The sequence below is a fragment of the Lycium ferocissimum genome, chromosome 2, assembly GCF_029784015.1.
Source record: "Lycium ferocissimum isolate CSIRO_LF1 chromosome 2, AGI_CSIRO_Lferr_CH_V1, whole genome shotgun sequence".
Taxonomy (NCBI): Eukaryota; Viridiplantae; Streptophyta; class Magnoliopsida; order Solanales; family Solanaceae; genus Lycium; species Lycium ferocissimum.
The window spans coordinates 45,592,824-45,614,347 of NC_081343.1; the positions used below are offsets into that span (position 1 = coordinate 45,592,824).

The window sequence follows — 21,524 nt, forward strand, 5'->3', positions numbered from 1 at the left end:
CACGCTATTAATATATTTTTTAAAAATATGATTATATTTAATATAGGAAATTTCCATTATTTATTCCGGACATTTCTTTGTATAGAAAATTTTATTATATTGGGGTTTCAAATGTTTAATCTAAAAAATAGGAATACTTAACGCAGTTAAATAGACAACCCTTCTTATTTTTTTTTTTAATAATAACTTTTACCTAATAGGGTGAAATGGCAAAGGTTCGAGCCTCTAATCCCACTCTTTCAAGAAGAAAGCCTAAAAAATTCAAGAAAACCAAAAAAGAGCCGCTTCTTCATCCTACTATTCTCTGTCGCCCAACACAAACAACAACATCAGTTTTCGCAAAACCCAATACCCAAAATCCATAAAGAAGAATCGTAACAACCGCAATATGTTGAAGAGCAAAGCATTCTCGAGGCAAACCAGACAAGGCAGAATAATTAAGGTACACTGTTTGGTGCTGTTGTATTTGTTCTTTTTCCTGTTTGGGGTTTTAATTTTGATTCTTGTTTTGGATTTTCAGGAAGTTAGGGAACATTATTTACGTGATGATATTTCTTGTGGAGCTCCATATTGTGACGAAAAAAAATGTAAAGAAAAACCTCCCGGCTTAAGTGCCACTGCCACCACTGTTCTTGTTCTTGATACCAACATTGTTCTCAACCAGGTGCATATAATTTGATAACTGATGTATACGTTGTGTCAAAGCTTAAATTTTTATTGGTGTATTGGGTTTATTGTTCATAGTTTTGGTATCTTGAATTGTGTTAGATTGATTTGTTGGAGAATCCAGCTATTGATAATGTGGTGGTGTTATCGGTGGTGTTGGATGAGGTCAAGAACAAGAATATTGCGGTTTATAACAGACTCAGGGCTCTATGTAGCAATTCTTTAAGGAAGTTCTTTGTCTTTTCTAATGAATACCACAAGTATGTTCTTTTTTCTTTTTCCTTCTGTACCTTTAGTTTTTATGTTATCAATTTCACTTGCCTTTTGATTAAAAGCTGGTAACTTTTATGCTCCGACAAACCACTGCTTATGGTGAAAAGCGTATTAGTGTTGTTTAATCATTTTATTCATTCTCGGTATTGGTTTTCCTTCTGCTTAGCAACTAATTGCATCCTTCTGGGCAGTGGGAAGGGGTGCGGGAACTATTGACTTTGAATGCTAGGATTTGGGTAAATGGTTTAGTAATATTTGTTATTCGATCCACTTAAACCACACCGTATCATTTTCCTCTTGGCATAGAGGGATTAGATTGTTGAATTTTAAAAGACAATGAGAAACACTGTGCGGGTTTTCTCAACCCGAGCATCACATCACTGTGAAAATATAGTTGGCAACCCAGTCACAACTTGAAGCTATGTCTGAAAATCTGTCATGTTTTCCGCTTAAAGAGTTGCAGAAGATTAGAAGGCAGATGCAAGTGAAGTCGGCAAACTCCATTTGCCCACTTGTCTAGATGTTAGATCAATCCACTTACACGATACCTACCACTACTAGACATGATTGCTACTGGTTACAGCCAAGGCTGAAATCTGATTGAAAGTTCATTTTCTGCACATTGTTAGGGATACTTATGTGAAGGCCATGGCTGGTGAAAGTCCAAATGATCGAAATGATAGAGGTTCGTCTGTTCACCTTTGTGTAGTAGCAGTTGCAGATGTTTTTCATTGCTTTTCTTGACCATTTTGTGCCATGCATTTCTGCATTGTCCATTAATTAGTTGTCTGGGCCCTTCCATTCTAATTTCTCCAAATCCTATGGATGTGCTTATGTTAGGAGAATTAATGGTCATACTTGCATTACATGTTTATTAAGTGTATTAAAGTTCATAAACTATGTGTTTGATCAGTAAGAACAGATACTTTACATTTATACTTGCATGTTCGATGGAAATTGGGCAAGTCAGTAGCCTATATACGAGGAACTATGCCTCTGTTCTATATCTACACACTATTTTAAATAGTGAAGCTGCAATGATTAGTTTCTGTTTCAGTTCCAACTTTTGGTCCAGTTTTGAAGACCTCGTTGCACTATAACCTAGTTACTTAGGGGTCATTTGGATCGAGTACTATACAAGGATTGTAATACGGAGATTAACGATCACTGAATTATTTAGTGAATATGCATTTCTGGTTGGACATTTGGTTCGTTGTGTTAAAGTTGGAAATGCGATATATATTGTAAAATGTTAATGTTACTTTATCAAAAAAAAAAAGTAAAATGTTATGGTATTGTGTACAATTATATCTCTAGTTTTGAGCAGCAGTGTAGGGTATTGGATTCAAAAGCCAAACATGCAAAAGAAAGTCCTTTTCAATTAAAAAAGAAAAGAAAAGAGAAGTAAAATGGATTTTTAAATGTATTGAAATTGGATTTGTACTTTTTTCTATTGAGAGGAGCGATCTGGATATTTCGCATTATTTGTGGCAATACAAAGTGAAAAATAGAATGCTAGACTTTTTTCCTTTTCAGTTTCTAAATGTGATTGAATAGTTAGGGCTTTATAAAGTTACTAAATTTGGGGAAAATCAATTGCTAGAAAAGGTATCACCTTGTCTATTTCTCCCGCGGACCCACACTGATGATGCCTTGGGTAGTTGGGTTCTTAGGTGCACTGATGAGTGAAGCACTTCGTTCTTCAGATTTTCTTTCGGTGGAGTATTCTGGACGATGACAGAATGAGAACCTCTGAATTAACATTTAGGCTAATATTTTGTCCTTTTGGTATTTAGCCAAGTATAACTAATAGAAGTATTTTTATTCCACTATCTATCTAGTATAATATCATGCAGACAACATGTTATCAGTCTAAAAAAAAAGTTATAATATCATGCGTAGATTCTCATAACTTATACAAGAGATTGCGAACAGTGTATAAACAGTATACAATAATGAATGTTATACAGTAACCACAAGTTTCCAGTTTCAAAATAAAAAAGAAAAAATTATACGGTAATATCTTTTCTGATACCCCAAACCAAAAACCAAACGTCCCTTAGTAGAAACACTGTGAAACTTAGAATGTTGTGATGTAAAGCTGACTTTGACTGACAAAGTGTGACAATAAAACTGAGGGGAGCTTGCATGCATCCCCTCTCTACAAATCCTGTCATGTAGGACACAGTTCTCTTCTTTTTTTCTCATTCTCGTTATTCATTGTTTTTTGTTTTTTAAAATAAATCTATAATACTAATGAGCGTCTAGCAGACAAATCCACTGTAAAAGTTTGTTAGTGGTGTTGAAGAATGTGGGTTTAATCATGTCATCCCCTGATGAACTGGAAAATATTCAGTCTATCCAATCCTAATTAGGTTGGTATGTTCTGCGCTCAACTGAAGTATCTCACCCTAAATTTCTGTTTTGTGTCTCTCCGTAATTTTGATATGTTAATGATGTAGTAAGATCTCGTAAAAAAAAAAATGAAGCAAGGTTCTGGTTTTGTTCTCTAGTAAAGCTTCAAGATCTCTTAAATTTGATTATCTGAGTGCAAAACTCTAAGTAAGTTGAGCTATATTAAGTTTCATAGACAAGAAGCGGGATGGGAAAGGTTAACATGATTTGAGGAAGTATAATTGAGAACCATGGTCGTCTATTTCTAATAGGCCTTTACATGTATGCCTTCAACTCTATTCTCAATGAAGCTGAACGCTTTAGCTATTAGGGCCAGTAGATTGACAAACTTCAACAATTTTTGGTGGTTCAGCTATTAGGGCCGCGGCTAAATGGTATCAGGGTCATCTTGGCCGCGCAGTAAGCATCTTGCTAATTACGAATGACAGAGAGAACAAGAGGAAGGCAATTGAAGAGGGAATTTCTGCTGAGACAGGTAAAGCTTTCTTCTTGTTGTCTGATGTCAATCATTGAGTAGAATGATACTTTGGTGATATTGATTTGACCACTGAGAGGCTTCTGTTAATGTTCTTGAAAGTTCTCTTTCGTTGTTACTGTGTATAGAGCTGTTCTCTTTAGCTACTGGTAGCACTTGCCTAGTTAAATTTATCTTCAGGAATATTAACTGACTTACTTCTATTGATCTCAGTTGAATGTTATGTAAAGTCACTTGGTCAGCCGGAATTGCTTGACCTAATAGTTCAGCCTCCTTCTGAAGATGTTAATATGGATGATGTTGATGATTTGAGGCCTAAAAAGCGAAAAATCATTTATAATGAGGTGTTTTTAACTGCTTAATACAGTTTATTTAAAGAATTATTTTGGGTGCTGTCTTTAAGGCTATGGCCTCCTAAACTTTGTTTGTTGTTCATGTTTTCTATAGCATAAGCCCATGTCAGAAATTACTTCTGGCTTGCTTCGGGGACTTCTTCACCAGGGGAAACTTCGTGTTAACCGTTTTAATCTATTTGAAGCATATGTTGGAAGTGAAAGCATTGGTGATGAGATAATTATATACGGGCGTGCAAACATGAATAGGGCTTTTGATGGTGATATAGTGGCAGTTGAGCTTTTGCCTCAAGAACAGTGGCACGAGGAGAAGTCTTTGGCATTGGCTGATGAAGGTCTGTCCACTTCCTTCTTTTTTTCCTTTAATGGAGATGGCATACTTGTATATTGGGAAACTGACCAAATTTTCACCTGAACTATGCGAAATGGTCTAGATATGTCCTCTGTTAAAAAAATAGGGTCAATCATGTGCGTGCCGTTTCAAACATGGGCTATATTTTCCCTCATAGACTAACGTAAAACGATTAAAGAGTAATTAGTCTCTGATCGAACTGATTAGCACTATCAATAAACGTGGCAAAAATCCAACCCTTTTTAACACACACAAACCCCCCCCCCCCTTTCCTCCTCCTTAACTGTTTACCCAACCTCAATTCAACCTCCCAATCCTCCACCGTCGCACAATACTGTCAAGTGGTGTATCTTGACATCCCTCTTTTGTTTTTCTCACCAAACCACCCCTTTGATGAAATTACACTTGACCTTCCTCTTTTCTTATTCTTATTACTCTCTTTGGTCTGTTTTATACACAATGAGGCTATGAAGGTTTTGTCTTCTGTGGAAGATGAATCAAATATGTTTTCTCTTGAGCTGAAAAACTGTTGCTTAGCACCTCAGGTGGGTGTATGAGATTTTGGAGTTTTTTCCCCATTTTTTGGTGTTTCTTCTCTATCTCATAAAGCTAACTGATACATGCAAGCCATGACGGATTTCAAAGTTTTTTTGGTTTTTGTCTGAGAATAGGCGAATCTGAGGCTACCCTATTGTGTTGATTTTGTTAAAAGAATGAGGCTTTTGAGCTGATTCATGTTGTGGCTAGGCAAAGTTCAGTTTCTTTTTTTCCCTCACCAAACCACCGTTTTGGTGAAATTACAAATGACCTCCCTCTTTTCTTATTCTTATTACTCTCTCTGGTCCGTTTTATACACAATTGAGGCTGTGAAGGTTGTATATGTGGAAGTTGAATCAAAATATGTTTTCTCTTGAGCTGAAAAACTGTAGCTTGGCATGGCACATCGGTGGGTCTATGAGATTTTGGGAAATTTCCATTTCTTGGTGTTTCTTCTATGTGTCATAAGGCTAACTGATGCTTGCAGCCATGACGGATTTGAAAGCTTTTGAGCTGATTTGAGTTTTGGCTTGGCACCGTTCAGTTTCTTTTCTTTCTCACCAAACCACCCTTTTGGTGAAGTTACACATGACCTCTTTCCTTATTCTTATTACTCTTTCTGGTCCGTTTTATACGCAATGAGGGTTTTGTCTTCTTTGGAAGTTGAATCAAACTTGTTTCTCTTGAGCTGAAAAACTGTTGCTTGGCGTGGCACCTCAGGTGGGTCTGTCTATGAGATTTTTGAAAAAATCCCAGTTTCTGGTGTTTTTCTGTCTCATAAGGCTAACTGTTGCTTGCAGCTATGACGGATTTCAAAGCTCTTTTGGTTTTTGTCTGAGAAAAGGCGGATCCGAGGCTACTACCCCATTATGTTTTTTTTTTTTTTTGGTTAAAAGAATGAGGCTTTTGAACTGATTCGTGTTTTGGCTGGGCAAAGTTCCGTTTCTTTTTTCTCTCACCAAACCACCCTTTTGGTAAAATTACGCATGACCTCCCTCTTTTCTTATTCTATTTGGAACTAATTTTTTGGAACTCCCTGTTTTCTTATTTGTAAACTCTCTCTGGCCTGTTTTATACACGATGAGGCTGTGAAGGTTTTGTCTTCTGTCGAAGTTGAATCAAAACATGCTTTCTCTTGAGCTGAAAAACTGTAGCTTGGCATGGCAGCTCAGGTGGGTCTAATGAGATTTTGGAAAAGATTTCCATTTTTTGGTGTTTCTTCTGTGTCTCATAAGGCTAACTGATGCTTGCAGCCATGACAGATTTCAAAGCTTTTAAGCTGATTTGTGTTTTGGCTTGGCAAAGTTCAGTTTCTTTTTTTCCCCTCACTGTACCACTCTTTTGGTGAAATTACACATGACCCCTCCCGCTTTTCTTATTCTTATTATTCTCTTTAGTCTGTTTTATACACAATGAGGCTGTGATGTGGAAGTTGAATCAAACATGTTTTCTTTTGAGCTGAAAAACGGTAGCTTGGCATGGCACCTTAGGTTGATCTACAATATTTTGGGAAAAATTTCCATTTCTTGGTGTGTCTTCTCCGTCTCTTAAGGCTAACTGATGCTTGCAGCCATGACTGATTTCAAAGCTCTTTTGGTTTTTGTCTGAGAAAAGCCAGAAACTGGGGCTAACCCATTATGCTGATTTTGTTAAAAGAATGAGGCTTTTGAGCTGATTCATGTTTTGGCTTGGCAAAGTTCAGTTGAATCTGTGCGCTGGTTTATTTCTCTTACAATATGCCATCTGCTCTTTGCAGCCATCGTAGACTAGCCCATTTTTCTGACAGTTTTTGGACAATCTGAGCCTCATTTCTATTTAACTTTGAATTCCTTCTAAAATTTATCTGCTCTTATGATGTTCTTTAATGTTTGAAATTCTCTGACATTTTCATTATCCCCCTTTTCGTAAATCTGTAAATCCCAATTTCAAAGAAGTATTGTTTATTCATCCTCAAATTCGGATATGCCCCCGATCTGCCCTTTTTAGTGAAGTTAATTACTGGCATTGAGATTGTGAAGGTGATAAAGATCAAGTTATAGTGGTGCTGGTGGTTGTGGAAGATGAAAAGAGGGAATATTGAGATGAATTTGAGAGGTAGATTTGAGATAAAGTTCCAACGGAGGGGGATAAAAAAGGTTGCTCTTTATTTTTTTCCAGCCATGTGTCCAACAGGTGGCATAATTTGGAGCTAAACATTGTGATTAGAGACTAATTATTATCTAACCATAAGCCATTTGAAGGCAAATATAACCCACTTTTGTAACGGCAGGGGCATGATTGACCCAAACTACTCACGGAGGTCATATCTAGAGCATTTCGCCTAGTTTAATTGTAAATATGACCCCCATTTCCCTATTATATGCTGACTATCTTGATTAAGAAGGAGTTCTCTATATTTCTCTCCTGGAAAAATAGTTCGAAATAGTTCACTTTTTATGATACTAAGGAAAAATAGTACTCCTTGCCTCCTATTTATGGGATTACATTTCCATTTCAGGACGTTTGACCCACTTTTAATTATTGCTTCGTTACTTGTACAAATTTCAAAAACTTATTTCATTCCATATTATATTTAGTGGTAGTAGTATATCTTCAAACTTACTCTTCTGGAACTGCTTTAATATTTTTCTACTATGAATAAATTATTCAATTCAAATTAATGTCTTGTAACTTTCATGCAAATTGAAATGAATGATTGTGAACTTGACGCTCTCCTGTATGTCTGTCCATCATGATTGTCCTTGCTTGCTCTCATTATGGAGGAAAACTTTTTTGTGCATGTAAATCTCTTAACTATTTTGGTATCCTGAAGACGACGAAGAAGAAGATGTTCATTTAGCTCCAAATACCGCTGATGATGCTCCTAGAGTCATGAATCAAGGGAAAACTGAACCTGAGGAAGTGAAACCTTCTCGCCCAACTGGACGTGTTGTTGGTATCATAAAGCGGAACTGGCACTCGTAAGTTATTGTATCAATTATCTGCTGGCTTTGGATAGTCTTTGGGAAGAACTCTTAGATAAATACTTTTTGGTCCTTGAGATTGTTCTTCTGGCATTTCAGTGGGTTTTTAGTGTAATATCGTTTTTTCTTATAAGCATCTCAAAGGATATTTGCAAATGTCCATGCATTACACAATCATGTTTTCAGAAAATTCAAAAAGACATTTCAAGAAGCCGGCGCAGAACTTTTTTCTATTTCCGAAGATACCTTCAAAACAATTGTCCCATGCTGGTTCTTGCCTGAATCAGCAAAGTTTTCAAAATTACGTATCCTATCGCCTTTAGAGTATAGTATCTTTTCCCTTTAAAAAAAGATTGTGTCCTTTTTTTTGTTAATTAGAAAAAGGATATGACCTTGGTTCCTCCAAATAGGTCACCACCTAGCAACACGGTCGTGATCATTTCATTTTAAGGACCTTTACCTTAGCGTCCATGTTTGGGGTCGAACTTGATTTGTCCATGGTTATATGTTTGATGGTTTATTCCTCATTTTTTCAAATCGTCAAGTCGTTTGAATTCTTTTCTTTACTGGGAATGGAGAAAAATGTTTGAAAATATGTTTAGACTTTAATCAGGTCGAAAAGCCAGCTATACCTTTTCTGACATGATAGAAGTTTTAAAAAAATGTTTTTGCCTAATGTTTTGATAAAGTTAAATGCACCAGTTACATTCAATTTTTAAATTCTTCCTCACTTTAGAGTGTTGTGGTTTACATTTGAGGCTTGCACAATGACCATTTCTGGCCAGTGAAATACTTTTTCATACTGCTGGTTCACTCAAGAACTAAAATTTAATGGGACCCATTCTTTAACACATTTGAACTACATTTTTACGCTCTAACCGTTAGAAATATTTATTTAATTGTCATTACCATGCCCCCCATCATGTGTAGTCGTGTAGGTCAAATTCTTTTTCCTTGGCCTGAAGCATGTAAATTCTTTGATTTGTTCTAGTGAGAGTCGCACTTTACTTGCTGTGGTTCCATGTTATGTATTCACATCTGACCTAAATTTTGTGGTTAGAGGAAGAGTAACTTTGGATCATTTTAAATTCCACGCCCCAAATGTACCGCCCTAGGCATTTCAAATGTGTGAGATGCTCTCCTTTTAAGGTCTTGGATTTATCTTAGGAGTTAGCTTTTCAGGTTGAGTTAGATCCAGTGTCCATTTTTCATAAGGTGGTATTTGAGCCTCTTCGATTTTGGTAGAGATTCACATAGCTTATGCTACCGGTGGGCAGCTTACACCCTCTGGTGCCACTACTCTCCCGACCACCGTTCAAGGTGTTGCTCCTTCAGACACTGCTTCTTTATCTGGCACCTTTTCAGGCGTCGTTCATCTCTCTAGAGACTGTTTCTTACCTCTTGTGATAGCTTTGAATTGAGTTGGGCCCAGGCGTTCAATTTCCTGTGATCATTTGCAAAAGTTCTATTGTCCCTGGACTCTATGCACTGTCATTAAACTCGTACTTCTTTAAATTGCTGTATCTATTTCCACTATTAACGTCTTCATTTATTTATCTGGAATATAATACATTTCGCCCTTGCAGTTACTGTGGATCCTTGGAGCCAATGCCTATGCCAGCAGGTGATGGTGGTCGAGCCCATGCCTTATTTGTATCCAAAGACCGCAGAATCCCTAAGATACGGATACAAACTCGTCAATTGGGAAATTTGCTGGATAAACGGATTATCGTTGCGGTTGATTCATGGGATCGTCTGTCCCGATATCCAACCGGTCACTATGTCAGGACAATTGGAGAAATAGGTGATAGGGACACTGAAACAGAGGTATGTGGTTAAATGGCGTTGACTGCTCTTTAAAATTTAAACAGATTATCCTGCTCTACCTTTTCTGTCATGTACTTTTGAGAGTATTTGCAGTTTTCTGTTGTGGCTTATTGTTAATAAGTGCTGAGGGCGTTGGTGTCCCTTGCTTGTAGCTACCTTTATAGTATTATCTTACATGTTTAAATAATTAGGATTTGATTTATTTCTTGACGCTGATGAATAGTAGTTGCGACTAAATTTGTGCTGTAATCACTTTAGGTGGTATTAATAGAGAATGATATAGATGCCAGGCCATTTTCTGCCCAAGTGTTGGCGTGCTTGCCACCATTACCTTGGTCTGTGTCTTCTCAAGATTTGACAAATCCTATTAGACAGGATTTGCGTCATCTGCGTGTATGTAGTGTGGACCCTCCTGGTATGTTGCCCAAATTTAGTAGTGCTTTTCGTTTTCCATTGAACTGCAGTGCCCACATTTAGTTTGTCTCAGCATAGATGAGATACTTTCTACATGTGATGACAATCTCAGACAGAATTCTGCTTTTCTGTGATGCAGGATGCAGGGATATTGATGATGCATTGCATTGTATGCCTCTTCCAAATGGAAATTTTGAAGTGGGAGTTCGTATCCATGTTTAATTTTGAGATCTTTTGGCTAGAATTTGCAAAACTTAACAGTGGCCTCTTTTGCTAACTTTTCTTCTTCAAGAGACAGTGAGCTCCTTGAAGAGGGGTGTGATGAGGGTTTTCGGCACCTGAGGCTGTTCGAATTATCTTTGGTTCATTAGACTCGTTAGGTGGCCGAAATATTCTGTGTACAACCAGTGTAATAATGAGTATTTAACTTACACCGTCTCTTAATTTCTTTGATGCTTTCTATCCTCATGATTTTGTACCTAAATAAAATTTTGGCTCCCCAAATCTTGTTTTGTGCCCTAGCTACACTGGCTCGCGCGCCCCCCCCCCCCCCCCCCCCCCACACACACACACACACACCCACACACACACAACTAAAAATGTTTTTTTTCCTTCATTACCTTTTGTAGTCCACAAGTGTTTTAAGAAAAATAAATATAACGTCTACGTCATGGAAAAGGTTTAGTTGTGAGTCTTTAATACTAATCAGATATTGCTGATGTTACTAATTTTGTTTATCCTGGAACTCCCCTTGATGATGAGGCTTCACAAAGAGGCACTTCTGTATATCTTGTAGAGCGTAGAATCGACATGCTTCCAAAACCTCTTACAGAAGGTAAAAATTTACTTTTTGGCACTAGCCTGGAATTTTTGCTTGTCACATGGCTCGGAGAAGGATTTCATTCAATTGTCTTAACCCAAATATGTACTTTTTGGTTATGCATGCCTTCTTCCAATTAATCTTATGTTTCTTTACTTGGCAGATATTTGTTCACTTCGTGCTGATGTTGAAAGACTAGCTTTCTCAGTTATCTGGGTATGTGATTTATTTTGATGATATTGCTAGAATTAATTGCTGATCTTCTATTTCTCACAGACTTCTCTCTCAAATATCTGCCTGTTTATCTATGTTATTTTTATTTCTTGCTGCCTATCTATCTACCTAGAGGTTCGTACAGTGTTCCCTCAGTCTGAACTCAGTATAATAATTCGTCTTTTACTAACACCCAGCTTATACAGACCTAGTTAATGGTCAATCATCTAACTTCATGTTATTTGTCAGTCATTTACGCTGCCATGTTGAAGGTAATGTATAAGATGCGAAAAGTTGTCTTATGCTGATGTATTTCAAACTCAAAATTAGTTCCTTTGTCCAGCCCCAACTGATGGATTTATAACCTTATAGATCAAGCTGTCCAGTTGAATTGGGTTAAGTATTTGTCAGTCAAAAATAAAATGATTTTTGCTTGGTCCTTATGCATGTATGAGTCGACTGTCGTGACTAATCCTTCTATGAGGCAGATAGGTATGCATAAGAAGATAGAAACTTAATTATTGCAGGTTGTTGATTAAATACTCTTTTAGCATTCTGGATTGTATGACTCAATCATACTGGCATACTATAGAGACATAATTAGTCCTTGTCTCCTTCGTTTGTGCGCTTGTGGTTTCCTCCCCTCCTGCTGGTCATCTCTGATATTTCCCCCCCGACATAAGTTCTATATCTGTATCGTCACCTTCTATCTCAAAAAGATCTGTATTTTCACCTAATGTACTGTTATTTGTCTCTCAGGAAATGACACCTGATGCTGAGATAATTTCTACAAGATACACTAAAAGCGTGATTAAATCGTGTGCAGCATTATCCTATGTCGAGGCTCAAGCGAGAATGGATGACAGGTGCTCCCATTTGATGTTTCTGTTTATGTTTTGTCTTCTTGGCTCTTTTTTGGTCATACTAATCAGATTCTACAGCGTTTCTCTCAAACATCTTGAACCAAACCGTCTCTTTGAGTATTAGCTAATTAGGTATGCAGATGGCCCATTAAACATTGTATACTTGCACTATGCTTTAGCTGGAGTCACTCTTCACAACCTACTTTCTACGTTTTGCTGTTTTATGCAAGCACTTTGTGGTTTTCAAATCAATTCGCGAATAGATGTGGAGTGATACGAAAACATGAGCATATATATCATCACATGCCTTTCTTTATGACTGGTAATTTGTATGTTCATAGTTGGTGCATTCTTTAATGCAAAACAGCACAAGGATTTTGCTGGATATGTGAAAAATAAAAAATTAGTCTCCTTTACAAAATGTAAGGAACTGAGAAAGTCATTCTAAATCATATAAATTCAACATGCTACACCGAAATGCCAAAAAGAATAAACATTATTAAACCCCCTTGTTATTTTGTTAGTGGGTTTTGTCGATTATGGGTGAACATAGAATATGCTTCAATGCGAGGTTTAATTATTTGACATCACTAGATGGACCTCTGATAGAACCATTTGGTATGAATGGGTGGAGAGAAGCCGTAATATGATGAGGCGATCATCTATGAGCAAAAAGAACATGGAATGGATCTGTGTTGCTCTTAAAGAGGCCTTGAGAGACCAAAAGAATGTGGTGAGGAGATGGAAAACCAAGGACCACTTTACAGAATATTTCTGCACTAGAAAATACAATGCCCATGGCAGGTATACGAGTATTTTGTTGTTACAAGGAGTCGGGAGGTTGGTCTTAATTATTCCTGAAATAGCTTTGAATGCTGGTTTGAAAGACATAACATTTAAAATGGAAATTTTATTAAATACTCTGCCCACCTGGATATTGTACAGCCATCCATAATTACTGAAGCCAACTACCCCTATGCAAAAGCTGTTCAAGAATGTGAATGGCAATCCACAAACCTCTGAGAAGCTGATGTTTGTACTTGAGTTTGTCCACAGATTAGTCTCTCCCTCGAAGCACCTCTGATTCCTTCCCATCCATACCCCCCAAAAGATGAATGCAGGAATCATGAACCATATGTTCCTGTGTTCTTCGCAGATTTCTACCTGACCAGATAGTAGCATCTCTCTTACTTTTTTAGGAATTGACCAACTTAATCCATATTGGTTGAAAAGCATGTCGCAAAGTTGTCTGGCGCCAAACTATGGCAAGCATTTTCTTGCACCTTCGTGTTACTTCCTCAATGTTTGTCAATTCAGTTACCCATAGTCTACAGAGAAAATCTTGAGTTGCTTCATCGAAAGTGAGCTGAAGTAGTTTTTGGTGAAGTCCACTGTTAATTGTTTCCACTGGTAATGGGTGTTGCTCTCAAGTTCTGAACTTGTCTGCAACTGGAGTCCTTTTGTCTCATTTTCATACCTCAATAGTTCAATTGGTGTTGATTTTAGTGTTGCCTTTTCCAGTCCATATTGTTATTTTTTGCCCTTAGGAAATAGGGAAACCTTATCTTTCAAGGTATGAGGCCTTTAACAAGATCAAATTGGGACCCGGTTTTTTGTCAGTGAGAGTACGGAAACTTCCACCGTTAAAAATAAGTTTTCAGATGTTGGATGTCTCACGAATTCTTTTCTTTCTTTGTCAATCTTCTGCTGTCTTCCCTTTAATCTGTCTTGTGTTCAATATTTCTCATGATTTTTCATCTTCCCCATGTGAATCATTTGAAAGGTAGATTTATCTTTATTTCTTGATCATTTATTGTGCTGGAGGTTCTTGTTTCCTTCCTTTTTTTTTTTTTTCCTTTCTTTTCCTTTATCTGCCTTCTAGTTGTGGCGGGTTAGGCCTTATCTCCTACGTTCTGTCTTAGTAACAAAACTGAAATACGTGAAGGATGGGGGAATGATGCGTTCCTCCGTAATGCCTATATAGGAAATGGACATTTCCATTTCCTTACAAAAGATATGGTTTGTATGAATGAGGGACTCTTGTTATGATTGAGTAGATGCAACCCCCTCTCCCTTCTCCGAAATGTCCATGTTTACCGGAGAGACCAAGCTGAAATAAGGAATATGAGAGGACTGCTCTCCTTTTAAAACATGTCAAGATTACACAAAGTACAAAATAAGTCGGGGAAACTTCCATATCAAAATGTGAAGTTGCTTTGTCTTGCTCAATTTTGAGGTTAGCATCTGTATCATGTCCTGCTCGGAGTTCGCGGTGGAGGTTAATATTTTTTGGGCCCATGATCAAGTAGCTAGCACATTAGATTTGCGTTTGTAAATACAGTAGAAATTGAACTCTACAGTATAACAGTACCCACAGGCCTAAAACTAGTTTATCTTAAAGCATTTTACATTTGAGCTCAGAAAATAATCCCGAAGTATAACTTATGTCAACCAAGGGGGCCGTAGTTAGTTGAGAAGTAAAATCTATTACTGAGGATTGTGGAAGTGGGTTTCGTGCGGTCCAATCGGGTGAACCACTCAACCTGAGAAATTTTAAACTTATGGGTTTGTTTCCAATTTGACTTTAAGCTAGTCAGTGCTTGCATGCCGTCTTCTTAAGCTTTGAATACAATACATATCTACTTTTTTGTTATTTCCATCATTTTGTACATCATAGTTCCTGTACTTACAAGTTATATCTGTTATTCCAGTCGCTTGGTGGATCCAATAACTTCAGATTTACGAAATTTAAATGGGTTAGCCAAGGTGTTGATCTCCTTTCTTTAGTTTACAATATCTTATCTTCGGACTTTCAGCTCTAGTATCAATATATTAAAGGCATTCTAATGAGACCATCTTGCAGATAATGAGGCAAAGACGTATTGATAGGGGTGCACTGACACTTGCTTCTGCTGAAGTCAAATTTCAGATTGATACTGAAACTCATGACCCTCTTGATATCGGTATAATCCTATTCTTTTTTTAATTCTCTGTCTGTCTGTCTCTCTCTCTGGTTTCTTTTGGCAGCTTATTCTAAATTAGATAAAGGTGCCCAACTTTCTGCTACTTGGAAAGCCAATAAATCTTAAAGATCTTTTCTTAATTATATATTTGACAGTCTTCTTAAGATTCAGTTTAGGGATCATTTGTTTCAGACTGGTGCAGTACAGATTTTCTTAGCTTGCCCTCATCGATCATATCCCTTACCATAAAACCCAATTCTAGCTTGTTTTGACAGATGTTATTGAAGCCAGACATGCATCTTTCTTTATCTGTTTTATTGTTATTGCTGTTTTTATTATTATTCCTTGACCTTCCGGCACTGGGCATATGTCAGCCCATACATGGTCGTACGACTTTGCGGAGACCTATGTTTTAGGTATAAGTCGCTCGGGCCTGGCCACTGCGACCCCCTTTGTGAGGATGCATCTCTTCTCCTGAAGTTACAGGGCTTCTGCCTAGTTCCTTTGAAAGAGTTGTCTTGTTCTCGTAGGTATTCTCTACCTACATGCCTGTATCGGTTTCGGGTGCAGGTACCCTCTTGCTCAAAATTGTTCGAGCTATTCCTAGGAGTATGACATGGGTTACTTTAGCGCAGTACCATCATCATCATATTATTATTCGGTATGGTGTATGGGAATATGCATTGTCTTAAGAGAGAAACATGGGTTAATCTGTACTTTTTTGGAGGACTATGAAGGGTTGAGTTACATATGCAGAGGGATATAAAAGATTGATTTCCATCTGCTGAGAGTATGGGACATAGGATCTGCCATCCCTAGTTTGATGACTGTTTCATGAGAGCTATAAACATTTATCACCATGGGCTTATAGCTCTTGGGGATCGAGATGTTGATTGAGTGTGCTTGACCATTATCTATTTGAATTTTAACAGTTCGCCAAGGTAATCAGCAGTAATTCATGCTAATCTGCATAGAGGAACTATGGGAATGAGATCCATTGCTCACTTGATGATAAGATAAGATGTAAGAGATACCTATCTTTAAAAGATGTAGATACATGCATAGGTATAGGTTTGGCTTGATTCCTTGGCTAAAGAACTTTAATTGATTGACAGTGTCGACTGCCGAGATCTAATCATTTGAGAGCAGAGTTTCGAACCTAAAATGCGCTGATCTGGGCTTTCTACTTGTTAATTCGGCTAGTCCATTCACATTTTTATGCATTCAAAGTCAGGAGAGTGAGATGTGCTGGTCTTGTATGTGCTTTCGTGATGGTCTTGTATGTGCTTTTCACTGTTTCATACAAGAGCTCTGCTATTTTGCTGGGATTACACATAACATTGTCCTTTGTTTTACTGTTTGAGTTATTCGTGTAAAGCTAATTTTTAAGTTGTGTATGCATAGGCATGTATCAGATTCGTGAAGCAAACCAAATGGTTGAGGAGTTTATGCTTGCTGCTAATGTTGCAGTTGCTGAAAAAATCCTGATGCATTTTCCTTTCTGCTCACTATTAAGGTATGCTGCTATTGTTCCTTATAAACAAGTCCGTTTGTTCAGTTTGCTACTTTTACCTAGAAGGTCTTACTTAACCGGTGTCTAAATTTTCTCGTCTCATATGCACATCCTGCTAGCTGTATGAGTCTTTCTGCATCCTTCATGTGCTAAAAAAGAATGTTATCTGATCTTGTTATTCTGAAAGAATAACTCTCCTAAGATGGTATAATATGTGATTACAGGTGATAGTGAGAAGTTTCTTGGCGATCTGTCTGTTCGATGAATGCTTACAGGCAGTTATTTAGAGTGATTCTCTTGGCTCACAGGCATAGGTTTATTGAGTTACAAAGTTGCAATTAACGATAGCAATTAAAGAAACACACATGAGAGGCTACATTTCTTTAAGGGCTTCAATTCCTTGAAGGGATGATGACATTGATTTCTTAAAGGGCTTCAATTCCTTGAAGGGGTGATGACTTGTCCAGTAGTAGTGGGCTTAACATACTCAATCCATTTTTACATGCAACTTTGCTTCATCTTCTCTCCTCCTTCACCGACCTCTTCTTTCTGCGCGATTTTCATACATCAGATGGCTATTCACAGTTGTCTAAGATGGAGCACTAGAGACAGAGATGGTGGCTCTTGCAGAAGCCAACATATCTGCATCTTTCCTAAATCTGAATTCCTTCCCAGAACTTTGGATAAATATTTGTGTTCTGGAAATTTTGGATTTGATGTTGTGTTAAGAGACTTATTAGTGAATAGCATGGTCAAGGGAAGCTTAGCTCTAGTCTAATTTATTTGCTATTATCTATCTTACTTGACGTAATTTCAAGTATTCTGCAGAAACTTGGATTACGTGTTATGCCAGAAAGTTGTGATACTATGAAATGGCTATTAAAGCTGAACCTTTGTACTTCAATTAAATTTGATCATTCTCCATGTTTACATGATGCATTTTTATTTGCAGACGCCATCCAAGCCCAACCAAAGAAATGCTTGAGCCTCTTCTCCGCACAGCTGAATCAGTTGGTCTTAGTTTGGATGTGACATCATCCAAAGCATTGGCTGACTCTCTAGATCGTGCTGTGGTGAGTTGTGCCTGTCATTAAACCTGATGTGCATAGTGAAACCTGCGAATGAAAGCATGAAGTTTTTTCCTAACACTTTATTTCTGATGGGGCTTTAAATATAAATCAAATCGAGAATCACAGATGAGTTCACAAGCTGCATGTGCCAACTCATTTATTGCTAAGCCCAGCTTGTCCATTATTTAGTTGAGCTGACCTGAACAAGCATCCACCCGATCCCAGAATAAGCATGGGTCTATACAAGCTACTTAGAACCCTAGAAGACAAGTTTCCTACAACCTTATCTGATTTTCCCCAGTTGCTTCTAATGTGCAGCCACACGACCTCTTTCTTTGTCAGTCTGACATTCCCTCTCACGCTGTATTAAAACCACTTATGAGGAAAAGATTCACTGTTTTCTAATCTCTTCTCCATTCAATTGGTTGACGATGGAATGAACAATTAATTTTGCAATTGGCTTTTTCGTGACATTCACTTGTTTTAAAGTATTAGGATTTTTTTTATTTGCAGGTCATGTTTGTTTTTGGCTTAGAGGAATAAAGTTGGTTTTCTGATTTAAATGATTTGTGAGATTAGAAATTATTAAGATTTTTGTTTCAATTTTGGCTTCGTTTAATTGGGACTCAGGGCTTGTGGCAGATAAATTCTTTATATTCGAGCTTTTTGCAACTTTATGTCAAGCCTTTGAATTCTCCAATCAAGCTGGGCTCAAGTCATGGAATTTTAGGCTCAATCTAGCCTTAAATGGTTGAGGCTAGACTCAGGCGCCCTAGCTGGCATCCTAGTTTTTACTGTTAAGAAATTCAGTATCATTTCTTTTGTAACGCAAGGTGCTAACTGCTGACTATACTTGTCGGCCAAAGTTTAAGGTACTTAATAATGTGTTTAGCTCACAAATGAAGGTAATCTGATGTAAAACTATTGTTTTTTCTTCAAAATATAAGGAAAAGAACAAGAAAATCAATGCGCATACCTTCCCTGATTCTTATTTCGGCTGTTCTGTTATTTATTGAAGATTTGCATTGGTCCTTCACTAAAATGCCCTTAATTATATTGTATAAAATTATGTAAGTTAATTTGGCTCAAAATTGACTGAAGAACTACTTTTGCTGAAAAAGTACTAATCAGCGACTTAATAACCAAGAAAACATTGCATAGTGATGATATTGCACTACTCAAAGTTTTAGGGACATCTAGTTCCATTTGGTTGTTGTTGTGCATTCATATGCTTACTTTCTATCTTCTCCCTAGGGTGATCATGATCCGTACTTCAACAAGCTGATTCGAATTCTGGCAACCAGATGCATGACACAGGTGTTCCTTCTTCGTTGATTTGATAAATCTCTTCTAAAATTGTCAATTTCTGAGTTGGTGTTGCTTTTGGTATGCATTTTCAGGCGGTTTACTTCTGTAGTGGAGACCTTAGTCCTCCGGAATATCTTCATTATGGTCTTGCCTCTCCACTTTATACTCATTTCACCTCGCCCATTAGAAGATATGCTGGTTAGTAAAAGTTACCGTCCATTTATAATGACAAAGTGCAATGAATGTGATCAATTCTGAGCCTCTTTTTCTGTCTTGTCTTGTAGATGTCATCGTTCATCGGTTGCTTGCTGCTTCTTTGGGGATTTATAAGCTTCCTGGTGTTTTCCAAGATAGACCCAAGCTAACTAGTATTTCTGACAGTAAGTACTGCTTTTCATTATGCTTTATATTCCGTTTTAATGCATTTGACTTCTTGTGGATGGAGTAATATGAGTTTGCCTTTCTTGTTATGCTTGTTCTTTGATTAAATAGGCTTTTTGTTGTCATCTGTTACGAGGTAGACCAGAAGAAATTTGTATTAATGGTTTTATGCTTTTTTCCTTCCCTTAGTGGATAGTGGTGCTTGGGATTGAATGTGTCTGTTAGTCTGAGGTTTTACTTAGCAATAACTTGAGTACTTCTGGCCCCTAGGGCTTCAGTCTTGTGGTACGAGTTGTGATGTGTGGGTTAGGCGCACGTCACGGATTCGAACCCTGCTGCAGACAAAAGCCTGGTATTTAATTGGAGAAGGGTAGAGGGAGGCCCATTATCTACCGAGTTTCGAATCGTGCGCCGCTGACACTCGAGGATTTCTCGGTTATCAAAAGAACTCAAGTACTTTTGTTAAAGCCTGCCCGTTCAACGTAAATAATGTATTTGTGCAGTCTTAGAGCCTTTCTAGTATTTATGCTATTGCTGAACTTTGGACATTAAAGGGTTTAAACTTATAATAAACTTCCTTTAAGTTCTAGTTTTCACACTCACCAATATTTGCTGTTTATGGCATGTGAGGTTTCTTTACTGAATGACCTGTGAAAAGGAGAAAGAAAAAGAAGAAAAGTAGAAGTCTTTCTTATAGAAAAATAGTAGAATTCGTTCTCTAGTTTCACATTTTGTGTCGTTATGTTTGCTCATTCCTGTTCCCAAAAACAGATCTAAATTATCGGCATAGGAATGCTCAGATGGCCAGCAGAGCATCAGTAGAGCTCCATACCCTCATTTTCTTCAGGAAGCGGTATGAAGAGCCTCTTCATTGGTTCCTCTCCCATTGAGTCCTCCCATATTCTCTTTCTCATTTTTACTTTTCCATGCTTGTGCAGGCCAACAGATACAGAGGCAAGAATAGTAAAAATAAGATCCAATGGCTTCATTGTGTTTGTGCCCAAGTATGATACACATTGTGCAGTGCTATTCACTCATCTGCTTTATTAACTTAAGATTCATTTGGTTAGCTGTTGGATACTCATGATTATTTTAAACCTTTCCAGGTATGGTATTGAAGGGCCTGTATACTTGACCTCAAAAGGCGACAATGGAGGGGAATGGTCAGTCGATGAGAAACAACAGAAAATTAAAAAGCTTGATGGGAGTGTTTCGTATGGTGTACTTGGAACTGTGAGGATTCACATGGAGGTCGTTGAGCCCCAGCCTAATCGGCCTAAACTCCAACTGACCCTTGTATGAGACCAACAACTTTATCAAGGAAGTTTTAATTTAAAAAAACTTTACCAAGAAAGTGGGATAAGTCTAGGTCGATAGTACGTAGTTGTTAGTCCGGTGTGAGTGAATTAGTTTGTAACGGTCAAGATGATTGGATGATGCAGCTCCATAAACATATAAAATATATACATAAATTTTCCAATAATTATACTAGTGATTCTTTTATTGCTTTCTGCCACAGCTATATATCATTCACTTTCCTTCTGTCGTTTTTCTTTTTGCACTCTACATTGGCAAATGAAGATTCCTCATCTTTAATGTTAGAACACGAGCAATAATGACTTACATGATGCAATCGAACTTCTCTGAAGTTAAGAGAGTACAGTTGTGGTGCAGAAGCCAGCGAAACTTTATTTTCAAGTCCCAGTTTGGAGTTTAGAGGCTACAATAGTTTGCCTGCGATATCATTGAGTAGGGAGATGTTGGAACAAAAGTCTAAAATATATCCAAGTGCAGGGTGTAGTATTGCCATGTGTTAAAGTATTAGTTATTGGGTTACATGGGGAATATTTCTGATCTCTTGAATGGTCTGATATTCCACTTTTAACCCTCTCCCTCTGTATTGGCATGAGCAAGCGTACATATAAAGCTTGTTTAGCCAAATTCTCAAAATCTTTCTTATTTTGAAAAGTATTACTCCCTTCGTTCCAATTTATGTGATATAGTTGACTAGACACGAAGTTTAAGAAAGAAGGGAAGACTTGTGAGTCGAGCTCGTCGCATGGGGCTTGTCTAGTGCGGGTTATCTCTCATGTGTGGTTTGCGAGCTATTACACAGGA

The 21,524-nt window shown here is 37.6% G+C and overlaps 1 protein-coding gene across 1 annotated transcript; it reads left to right on the forward strand.

Annotated features, from left to right (window-relative positions):
* Positions 1-214: 214 nt before the first annotated feature.
* Positions 215-20,907, forward strand: LOC132040053 (exosome complex exonuclease RRP44 homolog A). The gene is made up of 24 exons (XM_059430668.1): positions 215-442; positions 521-664; positions 769-926; positions 1,569-1,624; positions 3,707-3,829; positions 4,043-4,173; positions 4,277-4,517; positions 7,884-8,031; positions 9,621-9,861; positions 10,120-10,276; positions 10,415-10,483; positions 10,985-11,110; positions 11,259-11,311; positions 12,068-12,174; positions 14,883-14,937; positions 15,035-15,134; positions 16,539-16,650; positions 17,600-17,720; positions 18,972-19,034; positions 19,118-19,223; positions 19,310-19,405; positions 20,178-20,259; positions 20,345-20,410; positions 20,513-20,907. Exons 1-24 carry the CDS (start codon positions 389-391, stop codon positions 20,706-20,708), a joined length of 2,805 nt encoding a protein of 934 aa, XP_059286651.1. The 5' UTR covers positions 215-388; the 3' UTR covers positions 20,709-20,907.
* The last annotated feature ends 617 nt before the right edge of the window (positions 20,908-21,524 follow it).